At 39.4% G+C, this 15,503-nt stretch overlaps 2 protein-coding genes across 2 annotated transcripts; both read right to left on the bottom strand.

Moving 5' to 3' along the window:
- Positions 1-6,139: 6,139 nt before the first annotated feature.
- Positions 6,140-9,482, bottom strand: has1 (hyaluronan synthase 1). Its single transcript, XM_068736528.1, has 5 exons — positions 9,403-9,482; positions 7,881-8,577; positions 7,568-7,793; positions 7,304-7,436; positions 6,140-7,206 (listed from the first exon to the last, which is right to left on the bottom strand). Exons 2-5 carry the CDS (start codon positions 8,562-8,564, stop codon positions 6,531-6,533), a joined length of 1,719 nt encoding a protein of 572 aa, XP_068592629.1. The 5' UTR covers positions 8,565-8,577; positions 9,403-9,482; the 3' UTR covers positions 6,140-6,530.
- A 2,996-nt stretch (positions 9,483-12,478) lies between these two features.
- Positions 12,479-13,843, bottom strand: LOC137891758 (trypsin-3-like). Its single transcript, XM_068736550.1, has 5 exons — positions 13,769-13,843; positions 13,463-13,622; positions 13,016-13,278; positions 12,778-12,914; positions 12,479-12,687 (listed from the first exon to the last, which is right to left on the bottom strand). The coding sequence occupies exons 1-5, from the start codon at positions 13,806-13,808 to the stop codon at positions 12,538-12,540; spliced, it is 750 nt and encodes a 249-aa protein (XP_068592651.1). The 5' UTR covers positions 13,809-13,843; the 3' UTR covers positions 12,479-12,537.
- Positions 13,844-15,503: the final 1,660 nt, after the last annotated feature.

Genomic DNA, 15,503 nt, shown 5'->3' with positions numbered 1-15,503 from the left:
TTTCAACAAAAACATATTTTTACATTAAAAAACATTTTACTTTTAATTTGTACTTCACTTCTGACTTTCTAGTCTGTTCTGATATACTCTTAACTGAAAAAATTGGTTATATAATATTTGTTGAACGCAAACAACATGAAGAATATGTAATAATTTATTTTTAAGAATCTGATGGCGCCAAAATAAAACCGGTCTGTTGATAGCTTGGGGAAGCCCACAGTAATCCTCCCTAAATTAATGATGTCTTATCTGTGAAGGAAATACAATGTGAGGACTGACTGGGGCCTCTGAGTCTTATAAAGCCCTTGTGGAGCATCTAAATATAGTCAGACATGACTCAACACTCTGCTTGTCATTTAATGGGCAGATTGCTTGTATTTTTTTCCATTGGTTTGCTCTGTTTCCAAGGAAACCAAAATTAGGCCTCTTGGCACTTTACTGTATGGGCCCCAACTCACTATAAACTGGTAGTTTTTGACAGAGGGGCATGTCTGTGAGGTAAAAAGCATCACTGAGATTTTACGTCATAAAAGTTCTTTTATGACTTACATTTGACAGAGCCATAAATCTCTCCATTATGTCAGAGTTCTATGTAGAAAGGTGTGACTCCTTTTCTTAGCCTGTAACTTTGAACTGTTTGAGGCTTTCATTCTGGTTTATGATATTTTACACCCATCACAATAGAAGTAAGCAATCAGCATACTTATCTGTGTGTTTAGTTCCAATTTATCATAATTTGAAAACACTTGAAATATGATATTATATAGAAAGAAAGACATAATGACATCTAAGTTTATTTCCACTAGAGCACCTTTGGCAAATATGTGTTATAATCGTTACCCTGTTGTGTGTCTCTGCCCCAGGTATATTTGTCATAAACAGTATCTCAGGCAGAAATGATCTGGTTTTGATTAGAACTCAAGGAAGTGACTCCAACTCCAATCTGACCATTTTTTTTTAATTACACTGACTAGCATGAGGACATTTTAGCATGTTTCTTAGACAGTGCCAGGGGTTCAGGTAATAATGAATCTCATCAGTGCAGTGAAGTAACATTTCTTTTAATTGACACTTTAATCTTTCAATTTAATAATTTTGGGAAATGATGCTCAGTGACTCTAACAATCCCAAGAGGGAACTACGGTTTCATCTCAAAAACAAAGTGACATTTTTGTTACTGATTCTTCCAGCCAGTGACTTCAAAAGGTTTGGGGAAAGTTGTGGGCTCTGATTGATGTCAGATGAATGAATGAATGCAGCTTCAAACTATGTGTTTTTGCGCAAGTTCCAGTAAATGATGGCCACCAGTATGAGTGTGCATGCTGCAGCTGACCCTGAGGCAACACCCTCAGTATGTTAAAATACTGTGCGCCAAAAATGACTATGATCTAACAGAGTTCTTCATTTTTATTCCGTAAATTGCTTCATTATCTCATATCTACCACATTTGGATTTGTTTTTTGCAGTACAGAAAGAAGTAAAAGGAAAATACTAAAATATATACTGTAAATCTTTGAAAATACTGCATTGGTAATGGAAACCACAAGCCACAACAATAAAACAATGACAACAAACTTGTAGGATGTTGTTGTTTTGTGTTGCTGTGTAGAGCAAGAAAAATTAATTATACATAATGACATATTTTAGTAAACCATGTAGTACTAATCTGTCTACCACAGTGTGTATCATCTTGTATTAATCATGACGCATTAAGTTTTCATGTTTTCTGGAGCAACTGCAATTTGGTGAGAAAATATCTCTGTAAATTGCAACTTCTTCCAAGACAACACTGCTCAGGCGAAATGAGACCGGAAACAGTTTGGTGCTGAAGGTGATGCAACACTTGGTGGTCCATACATTTCCTCCCCATTTGTAACAGATCAAACTTGAGCCCCAACATGTGCGTCAGAGATGGCGGCCCAGACAGGGTGGGGGAGGACACACTAATTGAAAACAGACATGTGGAAGTGATGTTTGACTTTGTCAGACTCTTGGTTTGGTCCCAACATTTTTTTTAATCTTACCATGACTCATTAAGGCACTGTAACTGTATAGAAATATTTTTTTAGTAAATCATCTCAGACCTCTGAGAGCCACATTTGCTGGTTTACAGTTTGGGCAAAGTATCCATGGTAAAATGTTGCTATTGAGACTAAACATGGGATAGGATTTTGAAATCTGATGAGTAACGTTGATGCTGCTCTTGAGGAAATCCAGACACTTTTACTCATGTGAGAAAATGTTTTTGTCTGCCAAACAGTTGTTTTAACCACGGTCAGAGGTTTTGACTCACTCACGAGCAGATAGGGCGGTAGGGTTTCCTGATGAGCCCATGGTATTGTCATCTAGTCAAAGTTTACCGATGCACAATAGCAGCTAAGTGGCAGTGGAGAGGAGACATTCTAATTATCATAAGAAGCATATATTACGATGCCTTAGATGACCAAAATATTATAAGTTTTAGTCTGGCTTCCATCAGTTGCACTGAACAGAAACAACTCTTCTCAGAGCCTTATTTGACACCTGGATGAACAGTGATGGGTCCTTGAAATATTTCTACTTTTATAACTGCTACTATTACTGCTATTTTTATCATTCTCATTCTACTATATCCGCTGCTACTACTGTTATTTGTAATAGTAATATTTTTTCTATTACTATTTCTGCTCCTACTGCTTCTACTGTTATTACTTCTCCCATTATTTATATATATATATATATATATATATATATATATATATATATATATACACTTTCTGTCATTTGGATTGACTATGTTGTAATTTGAATATGTTTTTTATTCTGTACGCATGAAGTCTATTGCACTTCTGTCCATCCTGGGAGAGAAATCCCTCCTCAGTTGCACTCCCTGAGGTTTCTTCCATTTTTTTTCCCAGTTCAAAGGGTCTTTTTGGGGAGTTTTTCCTTATCCGATGGGAGGGTCCTGGGACGGTCAATGTCTTGTACATACTGTATTGCTAATGGCTATCTAAGAACACAAGTGTGAGTTTAACTCACATTAAAGTATACACTTTAATGTGAGTGTATGCGCCCGTGGACTCATTGCTGTATAAAATGATATAACAAATTATATTCAAGCACATTTCCTCTCATTGTTTAATTAATCCTTATTTTGAGCTGCAAAGTTATGTCATTATGAACATGAACTTTCCATTGGGAATCATCCTCATCCACACCTAACATCAGAATGTAGATCATTTATCCTTAGCCCAAAAACATAAAGGTGATTGACTAAAGGCACTTGACATTTGAAAAAAAATGCTCTTTGGGGGGTGATCTGTTTGAGCAACCGGTAACACCTTGTTCATGACCTTATTTTTGCACTGAACATAAATATTTATTTAGTCCTGCATCAGTTTTGCATCAATGGGATTGTGACAGCTCTGCTACTCCTATAAATGACAGCTCCACAATCGTTTGTTAGTATTACAAAACAAGGAGTTATTCTCGTTACACCTTTACTGCTCTCCAAAATGCTATAAGCAAGAACTGCACTCTACATGTAAGGCCTTAATATTTCCATTTAAAACAGAGATCATAGTTTCTCATGAAGCCATATCATTTATTTGAAGTTGATTAAAAAAACTGCTCTCCCCCTCGGCTCATATAACTGGTTACAGGTTGCCTGTCTTGTTTAAAAATCCTCCTAATCCCCGGAGCTTCATACTGATACTGAGCATGTTATTTACATTATGTTTACACTTCTTAAATCATACGAGACACAAGCGTCTTAACACCAAAGGAATATTGTTCTATTGAGCTCTGTTTAGGTTTTATTGGAACATAATTAACTTTTTATGGAAGGTGTACATATGTAAAGTATTGAACTTTTTCCAAAATTTGAATTTCACAACACACAACTCCATAAGAGATATAATATACCTCATAAGTAAATACTCAAGCTAAATTGTTTTGAAAAAAGAAAAAGCCACAAGGCTGCCAGAAAAAAAAATTAGAGTAGGGATGGGAAAAGTGCGAGCACACCATGCATAGAATAATAAATATTTGATAAAATAATGATAAATCATTTCAGAACATCCATCTGCTAAAAAAAACAACCCTGTCCACTGGGGTTTTCAAATGGTCTTAAGAGGCAGGGGAATATATTTTCTAGATTATAATGCAAAATAAAAGAAGAAATTAATTTCTTAGGTGATCTTCTTATGATTAGTGTTTGAATCAATATTGTGGCATCAACAACAACGCTGCACCTTTTTATTAGCTGTCGTTGTTTGTGTTGAGTGACCTGAAATATAAAGAACATATTACTTATAGTTAATTTCAGTCACAAGTTAACCCAAGTTTACATAACTAAACCACCTATTCTGTGAGGCTGTCTACCAGCAAACCGTGTGAGAAAAAACATGCAATTTTCCTTAAAAATAAGGGTGAATTGTCTACACTCACCATCCTCAACCAAGTGTAAAAGGCCTTGACAACTTAGGCAGAGATTTCACTCTTAAATGGTTTTCTTGAAGTTGCAGATGGTCAGAACTCTGCTAAACTGTGGAAAGAAAGATATAAACACTATCTAGTTACACATGGAAACTTCTCCTTTCTTGTTGTTTGATCAGAATGTACTTTGCACCCAAATCTGTGACTTTACATTGTGCCTTTTCTTGTAACTTAGCCTGACCCCTGCAATCCTGCAGTTTCACATCTGTCTTATCAGTACAGTCAAGATTGTAACTTTGATTAGTACAATTTGGACATTCGCGGCCACTCCCATTGATGTCAGTAAATATGTTCGGGAGGCTGGTGTGTAGCATGAAGCCTAATTTGACGTCAAGTTATATTTTGCCTTGCTATCAGTGTGTCGCCCGTATACTGTATTATGTAATTGTACATTGATTTACCAAGTCAAGTTTTGTGTTGTTCCCTGTATATAATGTACCGTATTTTTCGGACTATAAGGCGCACCGGATTATAAGGCGCACTGTGAATTAACGTGTCTATGTTCACACATAAACCGCACCGGATTATAAGGCGCATTAAGCAAAACAACACAGTCCGGTAAATGAAACTTTATTCAACTCAGTTGTAACAACAAATACCGGTACAGAAAAATACACTCACTTATCGATTCATTCCTCTTCCACAAATCCATCGAATTCTTCATCTTCAGTGTCTGAGTGAAACAGCTGTGCGATTTCGGCATCAAGAATGCCCGAATCCCTCTCGTCATTTTCCGAGTCAGTCTTGTTGCCGTTATCGGTACTTGGCTGTTCAGTGATGATTCCAGCTTTCGTGAAAGCTCGGACGACGGTTGCGACCGATGGTTACTTGTTGTGCTTATTGATCGATTTTGACTTTTAGTTTAGACATTACATTCCTGTTACGGGCCGATCAGGTAGTGACACAGCGTACCGTAATGCTCCGAATATCCATTGAGCGGAGCGGCTTCGTTGCTTACCAAAGTCGTACTTACACATTTCAGCAGATTTTTGAGCGCATTGTACCACATAAAATCGATCAATAAGCACAACAAGTAACCATACATAAGGCGCGCTGGATTATAAGGCGCACTGTCATTTTTTGAGAAAATGTAAGGATTTTAAGTGCGCCTTATAGTCCGAAAAATACGGTAATCTTGATTCAAAGAGAACAGGACAGTACACATTAGAAAAATATTTAATTTTTTCCTTTCTATACAAGTTCCCATAACCATAAAACAAATTCTGGCAATTTACAGGCATGTAATATGACTCTAAACAACGTGCATCTTACACACATCCTTCTATCAAGAGAGTAGGTATACAGCAACTACATAAAGGTCTCAGGTTTCAGTGAGAGACTCCATATTTTGATCCCCTGCCATCATTAACATTGTCCAGTTTTCTCATAGAGGTACAGTTTGTTTTTCTCTGCTTGTGCATTTTTCCTACTGCACAATACTTCAACTGCTATTTTCTGTATTTTCAAGTAAATGTGCAATGCTGCAGAAAGTGTCTTCCAGGATCCAGTGCAATAACAACAACAGTGGTACATGTGTGGGCATAAACCGACACAGTCGAGCAAGTGGAGTTCATTGTGTTTTAAAGTAATCTATATTCACATACGTGGACATATTGTCTGAATATTTAAAAAAATATATAAACCAAGATCTATTGCCCACACCTTTAAATACGTTTTCAATCTAAATTGCAGATTTCCCAACTTTAGATATCATGAACAAATATCTGATGGAAAGCCATCTCTTCCACCTGAGAAGTGCATGGGCTCAAAAGCCCTCAGTACAATTTCCTTTAAATGTGCAATACCTCCATATGAATCAAACATTTGCCTTCAATATATTTGTGATATCTTTGTCATCAATATAAACAATATTCATTCTTCTCTTCTTTTTTTTCTTTTTTAGGTTTGTTGGTTTAGCAGCTGCATACCTGTCCATTATTTAATGAAATCTTAGACAAAATAAATAAATGAAACCCACTTAATAAAATAAGGTCAGTGGTTGAGTTTTAATAAATTATTATCCTTCTCTTAGTTCTTCACAGGTCACTTTGGATCTACACATTCAATGTGTAACTTTGGACGCGTCTCCTACATGACTTCCGGAACCACACCCAGTAGAGGAATATCATAAGCAGCCAGTAGCACGTGTATGCCACACAGCCAAAGATGATAAACCTAGTCTCTAGTATCTTGGCGTCAGTGAACCAGTCCATTTGACTCTCCTCGTAAATTCTGTAACAAAGCCCACTTAGTAAAAGGGCTACCCACACTGACAGAGGGAGGAGGGGCATGTAGTTTCCAACAATCTTATTTCGGCCTGATGTCCCCCAGCTGCTTTTGTTCATGGTGATAATGGCAAAGTACTTAGCAGGCAGTAGGCTGGTCATGTACAGAGCCGAGTAGAGGGACATAAACACCATCACCATGTCTCTGCGCAGGATGCAGGCGTAAGCCGCTTTCGCCAGCCCAATCAGCTGGATGCAGCACAGGATCCAGAGGATGTCCCACAGTGTGCCTGTCCAGAACAGCTGGATGATGGTGGCGGTGACAAAGAAGGGGAAAATTCCTGAGACAATGGACTCATAGGACATCCAGAGGTGGTGCTTGTGCCACCACATTGCATTGTAGAGCCACTCACGGAAATACGATTTTGTCCAGCGAGTTTGCTGGTTGAGCCAGCGCAGAAACTGAGCAGGTGTCTCCGTGTAGCATTTGGAGAGGGCTGTGTATCTAAAGGAAATGGCAAAAAAATAACATCTATGAAACCTTTATCATGACAGCAAAGATTGCACGGTCAAGATAGTTGCATCTGATGCAAGCATCTTACTTTGTAGCAAAGCCCATGCTCAGCATTCGGTTGGTCAGATGTCTGTCGTCACCAAATGTGCAGTGACTTCCCAAAAACGTCTGATTGTACCAGGACTCCAGAAACTGCTGGAGGAGATCGTTCCTGTACAGACCTTCGTGGAACAATTCAGGAATTAGTTACAATGAGTTACAACAGTGCATTAAAGCCATGACTACCACTGCTTGACATGTAGAATGATTACTTTGACCAACATCAGAAGGGAAAAAAATATATTTTCCTTACCCAAAGGACCACTTATGCAGGACACACAGTTGAAGAAGGACTGGCAGGACCTTTCAATGTTGAAAGCCATCCAGTACCTCAGACTGCTCATGAAGCTGATGTAGGAGTCTTTCAGGTTGAGGATCATCACATCTCCTCCCACAGCACCGTACTTGTGGTTACTTTCCAATACTTTACACAGCTCCACGGTGGCCAGACTGTCCAACTTGGTGTCTGAGTCACACACCTGGGGAGGGAGAAAGAAAGTCTCATTGTTCAAAAATGTTTACAGTAAAAGATTCTTAACATGAGGAATATTAATTCTAATAGATACCTGTATGTAGTCAACTGATGACCCGAGTGCTTTAAACGCGGTGTACATCACTTCCCGCTTGCCGCCCCACTTCTGCATGATGCACACGCAACTCTTGCTCTGGATCAGCTGCTCTACTTCATTTCGCTGTGCATCCTCAAATATGGTATGATCAGCATCCTCTCCTGGGCCCATTTCCACATCCTCCTGGGCCTGTGTGGGGTCCCATGTATGGTAGTTGTTCCTCCACACACAACAGCCAGGGTCCTGGTCCGCAAACACCTCCCTGAACATCTCCATCATATACCGATCATCATCTGTGTTCCCGTCGATCACCATGATGATGCGGAGCAGCTCAGCAGGATAATTGAGGGCCCTGATGGAGTTAAGGCACTCTCTGAGATAGGCAGGGTCCTCCTGGTAAGCTGATATAGTGAAGCCAATGGTTTTGGTGAAGGTGCACGGGTATGTGCGAGCTTTCATCCGACGGTGCTCAATAAAAGCGAAGAAGCTCTGGACCAACATGTGGAGTGAGAGGAGTAGTCCATAAAAGCCAAAGGAAATGATTCCATACATGGAGGTCACTAACTGGAAACCGGCAACGTATGCCCACACCATCACGCCCAGGACCACCAGAGCAAAGGTGAATGTGAAAATGGCGCGGAGTGTTGAGCCAAGCTTCTTCAGTAAAGGTTTCAGCTCCATTGTGCTTCCTTACCTAATGGAGCACAAAAACACCACATATATGGTATAGTCATAGGATATAGCTTGTATGTGCGTAAAGGATTCCTACTGGTCTTTGTCATGCTAAAAATGTATGCAGACACTCACTGTGGTTTTGGGGAAAAGGGTGTTTTAAATGGAGTTGTTTTATGTGGACTGTTGTAAGACATGTTAACAAGCTAAACAAGTTGGAAAATAATACAGCTGGCATACATAAAGCTTTTAACTCAAGGCTAATGTTTTGTTTTTTAATCCTTGTTGCCAAGCCTGTTAAACGTGAATATCACAACAACTGTGCCCTATAGAAACACATGTAACAGTTTAGGTAACATACTAACAGGCTCAGAGGGTTATTTTCAGGGTTATTCTAATGTAGCTCATTCAATTATATCATATTTATATTACTGTTCAAAGCACAAGAATATGACAATCTGTTTTAAATGCTTGTATGTACATATTTAAATTATTTCAGATTTCCTACAAGCTACTAAATCAACCCACACTCACAAAAAACACTCAATTGACTAAATCAATACTAAATTAAATATATAATAAATGAACGGGTAAATACAGCGTTAAATGTAAAAGTATCACGCACCTTACCATGGCAACAATTTGTTTTTAAATCAATTAAAATCCTAATGACTTACCGTGATTATACAGACATTATTTTGGCTATAGTTAAATTACAACCAAACTCTAGTAATTATTATGTAATTACTCTATTTCTGAGTTTATAGATATAGCTAATTCATCAGCAAAACAGCAATTAAAAATCGTGGCTAAACACATGACAAAGTTATTTATTTTCAACCCATACCTGATGTCAAGTTCCGCTGGTGTTATTTGCGAGACATCCAATCGATGTTTTCTCTTGTATGGCAACCTGCCGTGAAGTTGGTTGGCTTTATAAACTTCAAGGTTGAACGCGGGATGGAGCCATGTACGCGCTCTTTATGGTGGTCCCATTTTTATGGGAATTATCAATTACGCGCGCTCCCGCTGACTCAGTCGTGCGTCAGGAGCAAGGCGGTGGTCCAGCTGACTGAGCACGCGGTGCGTATACGCCATAGAGATGTTACGTCTGGGACCTCTGACAAGACTGCTTCCTAAAAAAAAAGAGGTTCCCAAACTAAGCAGTATTTCTGTTTGGAACCTCTAAGGCGGACCGCGGTCCGGTTCTCGTTCAGCGGTCTAGGAAACACACAGACCAATGAATCTAGTTCAATTTGAAATCTGACAATAAATATTGTTTAGATTTAGATAGACTTTCTTTATTTGATTTGACAGTCAGATGTTGTCTACATACAGACATTAATACAACTGTTGGCTACTTCAATATACATGGGACTAAATCATAGCGCAAGTTAAGACATTATTTGGTGTTCCCGACCTTTGAATGAGGAAATTCTCTCTAACTGGACCTCGCTGAGCTTTAATTGAATACCCCTGCTCTAGGGGGACCTTTTGGGTTGCCTACTGTGAGGTTTGTTCTTATCTTGACCACAATTTCCTTTTTTACAGCCGACCTAAACCTACTTCAGATCTAACATCAACCTAGACCTATTTTAATAACACCAATACATTTTATTTTATTTCATTATATAACCAGCTGTAGCTTAGAGATGTATTTTTACACAAATATTGTAAAAGTTGCACTTAGTACTATACTTACTTGTACTTTACTTTTATGCTACTTTTAACTTCTACTCCACTAAATTTGAAATGAGCCATTCTGCATATTGAGTACTTTTAGTTTTGGTTCTTTAAATATATTTTGACACTTTTTATTTTTACTAAAGTGAAATTTTGACTCCAGGACCTTTCATTGTTACAGAGTATTTTTACATTGTGGTATTGCTACATTTACATAAGTAAAAGTTCTGAATATTTCTTTCACCACTGATATTGAAGTTGAAAGTCTCAAAGTTATTCTGTTTTGCCAGAAACTGTGAGGCCATTAAACAGAATGCCAGGTATTCAATCACATTAACCTTGAGAGAGAAAAGATAAGAATCCCCAGAAGCTGCTATCGAGCTTGTACACTTGTTGGATGTTGCCCTCTGCTGGCTCCTATCTGACACTGCAAAAGTCAAGACACCAAAGTAACAGCAACCCTTTTCGTTGTGAAGTGTTTTATGAGAGGAGTCAAAGCTGGTGTCACTGAGGAAAGGGAAGTCTTCTCTGCTCTGTCCTACTTATCTGTGACTTCAGGGGACTAAAGTTGCCCTTCTGGTTCACTGAGTTTCTACCACTGACCTGACTTAACTATGATTACATCCCTGTTACTTTACAGGCAAATCTGTTGACCGCTTATGAGGGTCCACACCCTTAGCCGCAGGAGCTGGACTGGGCCGTCAACACGCTCCATGTCGGACCCAAATAGAAGCCACCAGGCCGCTGATGTCATGTGTGGAGGCTGAGCCAGTCAATGGGTTTAGGGACAGCCAACGAACAGTCTCAACTTTCTGCACATGTTATGTGGTCTTTTTCCGTGAGATCTGTATGTTGTTATGTATGTGCTTCACAACACTGTATGCTTCTGTGACATTGTTTTATCACTTTTAATCCATCATCTCCAATGAATTGTCATCTTTTTCTGTTAAATTGCGTAAGGTGCTTTTAAAAAATCTTTTCACATAATATTATTAGACTATTACAATCAGTTTGTCAGCTATTTGCCTTTGTTGTTCCTTTTTATAGCTCCATTTTTATGGAAAGGTCATGGCTAAACTGCTGGGTTCTTCTGGCGTGTCCCTGGCTAATCATTGCAATCGCTGAGGGACATACTGCATTAGTCTGTGGCCACATCAAGAACATGTTCTCTAAAGAAGAAAAAGGACTATTTTACCAAGCTGCCATAACTTCTAAGCTTGTAAACATCGTTTGGGAAATTCTGTAGGATTCAAAACATGGAGATCTGTGTTGCCAGAATAAACATCCTCTGCAAAGCACTGTTTTCAAAAATGTAATAGTGCAGCATCTAGCATGCTTCATAGCAATAAGAGCTATTTTTTGTACATAATTGAGTCCTCTCTAGGCCTCTTTATTCGTTGGTCAAGAAAATGCCCGGTGACTCACCCCGCTGCTCTGTGCCACACCCAAGCAACCAAAATCCACTTAAATCACTCTGCCATTTTGTGATCGTGTGTTCTCATATGTGCACCTGTTGTTGATTACACGGAGAGGTTACAGAGCTGGGACGCTTGCAGGGAGTTAAAGTGTCTATACATGCGTCCTCCTTTAGAGGCTCAAAATTGAAAGCTCTGGTTGACAATGTCTTCCTATATTGTCATTTTACTCCAAACACAACCTGCGCCAACATTCAGGCCGAAATTCAGCTCAAGAAAAGTTACTGCATCGAGAACTGTACCACATTTGTAGCAGACAGTGGTCCAACTAGTGATTATGGAGTGTGGCCAGAGTGTGCAACATGCTTTACAGTTTCAGCCCACAGAGAGCAGTGTAGCAGCATTGTTTTGTTGCTCTTTGTGATTTACTGTTGGTTGACTGTAAATGTTAGGTTTGTTCCTCAACTGCTCTGTGTTCCGAGGCATCCATGAGCAAGAAACATGTCTGCCCATTCATTTTGAAGTAATTTTGAGTCAGAGCTCATAGAGTCAAATAATGCAGCATCATGGGAGGCAGCTACACTCTTAGATACTTAGATAGATGCTATTTTACATTCCTGCTTGCCAAAGCTATGAATTATGGTGCTGAGCACAAGTGGCTTTTCAGACACACTTGTTTTATGCACCTGTAGTGCAATTTAACCAATTTACTATAATGTAAAGTCTGGGTGTTTAATAAGGCAAAAGACAGGATGTTATATTCTTAGATACTGACATTCTAATGACTCACAGATAGACCTGTAAAAATCACACTGTACACACAGCTCACCACATAGTCGACTTTACTGTCAGTTCACATGTGAATTTTTTGATATCTTTGCTGCTCAGCCAGACGCCATGGTACTCTTGATCCAGGAGATGTAATTGCAAACTTTTGTGTACACCCCAGGCTTATTTCTCAGAGCGCAGCCATGCCCCCAAGACACAACTCCCTGGAGTTCCCCGTCACACGTCATGGGACCCCCTGAGTCACCCTGAAGATAAAATAAAAGATGATTATCTTAACTGGTGCATCCTTTAAATCAAGAGGCAGACACACTTTTTTTGTGTGATCTCTATAATACCTGGCAGGAGTCTTTTCCTCCCTTCAGATAACCAGCACAGATCATGTTTTCAGTGATTTGAAAAGGATATGAATTAAAGCATGTGTCATCGCTCAGGAGAGGGGCGTCCAGGCACTGCAACTGATGAGGGTACCTTGCTGGAAAAAGACAGCGAAAGGGTGTTTTTATGAACAATAATGACATGAAATAGCATTTTTGGAGCTTTCTCAGGCAGTCAGATAGTTTGTCTGTAACTCACAGCCCTCATTACTGGGACGAAGACTCCCCCATCCAGAGATCTGGCAAATTGTCCCTTCACTGGCACACTTTGAAGGGAGCGTAGCAGGGCGTACATAGCTGTTCAGAGTGGCAGGTTGACTCAGCTTGATCAGCATGATATCACTGTCCTGTGTGCGCGAGTTGTAGTCAGGGTGCCGAATAAACTTGGCAGACATAATGTGCTGTTCAGTCCCTTCAGGTTCCCAGATGTCGTGCTCTCCCAGACGAACTTCGACATCTGACCTGGAAGAAATAAATCCATCTTTAAGGTGACTTTGCACTCTTGATGTTTAAAGGAAAACCACAAGAAAAAAAAGTGTGATTGTTTTTTGTTTTTTCTAATGAATATGAATTCATTAGTGTTAACCAGCTGCTAAGGTTTTGATTTACATTCTGTTAACAAATGTTAGCGAATCATCTTTCTTACTTTGTTTGGCAGTGTGCAGCAGAGAGCACCCACTCATCAGACAGAAGAGTCCCGCCACAGAAGTTGTACCCAGTGAAGAGAGACACTTGGTAGGGCACAGAATTTTTTGGACACTCATACCCTCCTACAAACTTGTTGTCTTCCTTCAGGGCAGCTGCAGCTGTAAAAAAAAAAGTGACAATAAAGAAGTGACAAAAACAGGTCAGTGAATTGACATCTATCATATCAACACATGAGACTGTGGCATCATTCAATGCCCCGCAATCTGACTTTTTACAGTATCTGTCAATTAATTCTATACAATACCTGCCCCTCCAAAGAGAGTCAGAAGAAGAAACAGCTTCATGTCGTCTGTCTGTCTGGTTTGCAGATTAATGTGCCCTCACCCTCTTAGTTTCAGGTATTTTAGTCCTCTTATCTCTCTCTTATCATCAGAGGTACACCTCAAATAATGAACATGTGTTACATTTCCCCAGAACTCTGGGTTTAATGTACAGTATTCAGAAAAAGACAGAAAAACAGCTTCGATGAGTAAACATAGCAAACACTGACATTTGGAATTCCCCTTTGTCAGTATGCTTTGAGTCAGAGTGGTTTTCATTAGATTTTGAGCTCATAAAATAACTTCTATACAGTTGTGTAGGTTTGGAGCATGTGCACAATTTCACTAAGTTAAAATAAAAATAGATTCCATAAAGCAGAACTTTGTCTGACAGTTTCGTTGTACAATCCTGTGGTCAATTGCAATGTATCTATTCCTCAATCTCTCTGGTTTAGTTCTGAAATATTCAAAGAAAGTAAGACTTCTCAGAGTTTAGACATTGCAAAACTGCATGTCATTGCTGAGTCAATGCCTCAGAATGGAGGCGTACTGAAAGGTGCGAGGCTCCGTTGCTCATGTATGAGCATAGGTGTTCATCAGCACCAGACAGGAAAACATTTAAATGTGAGGGTACATTTAACCAAACCCTATGATTATACACTTAAGGCTAAAATATAACGCATTCCCATCCAGCACAGGCAAGTTCTCCCCCCCATCATTACTGGGTGGCACACTCACTGTCTGCCTCATTCCTTTTACAACCTGCGCATCATTGCTTGTAGTCCTTGATTGCAATCAAGTGCAACAACTTGGCGCATTCTGCCGAGAGACTTACTCTCTTGCAAAGATAAATAACGCCTCAGGTTGCATATGTGTTCACTGTTGTGTTTGTGTTGTGTTTGTTTGCTGTTGGGATTTCACAAGACCTACACTAGCGATACATTTTTCATTAAAGTGGCAATAGACATGTGCAGGTCGTGTCTGTCCCGGGCTAATCTTGCATACTGCTGGACCCATCAGTCTAATATTTTTTGGTCTCATTTTTGGCTGTGTGACCTCTCTTGGTTGCAGTGATTCACACTTATTGAAAACATATTTTATTGACTCTTTTATACGTCATTGACTGTTGTCTCCTCATTTCTCTTAAACAGTCAGTGGGGACTGTAAGTGATCAACAACTGTTTCAGTTTAACACTCCTGTTTCCGATACAATTAGAATTTTCCTCAACAATTGTATGTACTATGTATGTATCTGTGAGTGTGTGTGTGTGTGTGTGTGTGTGTGTGTGTGTGCATGTATGTGTGTGTGTGTGTGTGTGTGTGTGTGTGTGTGTGTGTGTGTGTGTGTGTGTGTGTGTGTGTGTGTATGTATAACTAGCAAATGACAAACTGAACCGAGCACTGAATATAATGGAGTGTGTCTTCTCATGTTGTTAGGAAGAGAGCAATATAATAGCTTCTGGTCATAGGAAGCATCAAAAAGTCACCGTGAAGCATTACACAGTCAAATTTTAAGTGCACAGAGCAGGTGCAGACAGCTGCGTCAGTTAAAATGAGAGTGTAACTGCTGCTTGAAATGTGAAAAACGTGTCTGATACGCTTACTTTCTAGATGGGGCAATTGTGGTTTGTATTCATTTAATTTAAACATTACAGCACAGTCCATCGCAGACACACCTGGCAGAGATTTGCACTAAATAATGACACCATCGAAGTTTAG

This window comes from Cebidichthys violaceus, unplaced genomic scaffold (genome assembly GCF_023349555.1).
Source record: "Cebidichthys violaceus isolate CVI_PGR_0920_01 unplaced genomic scaffold, fCebVio1.0.p SCAF_7, whole genome shotgun sequence".
Lineage (NCBI taxonomy): Eukaryota > Metazoa > Chordata > Actinopteri > Perciformes > Stichaeidae > Cebidichthys > Cebidichthys violaceus.
This window is presented reverse-complemented; position numbering and strand designations above follow the sequence as displayed.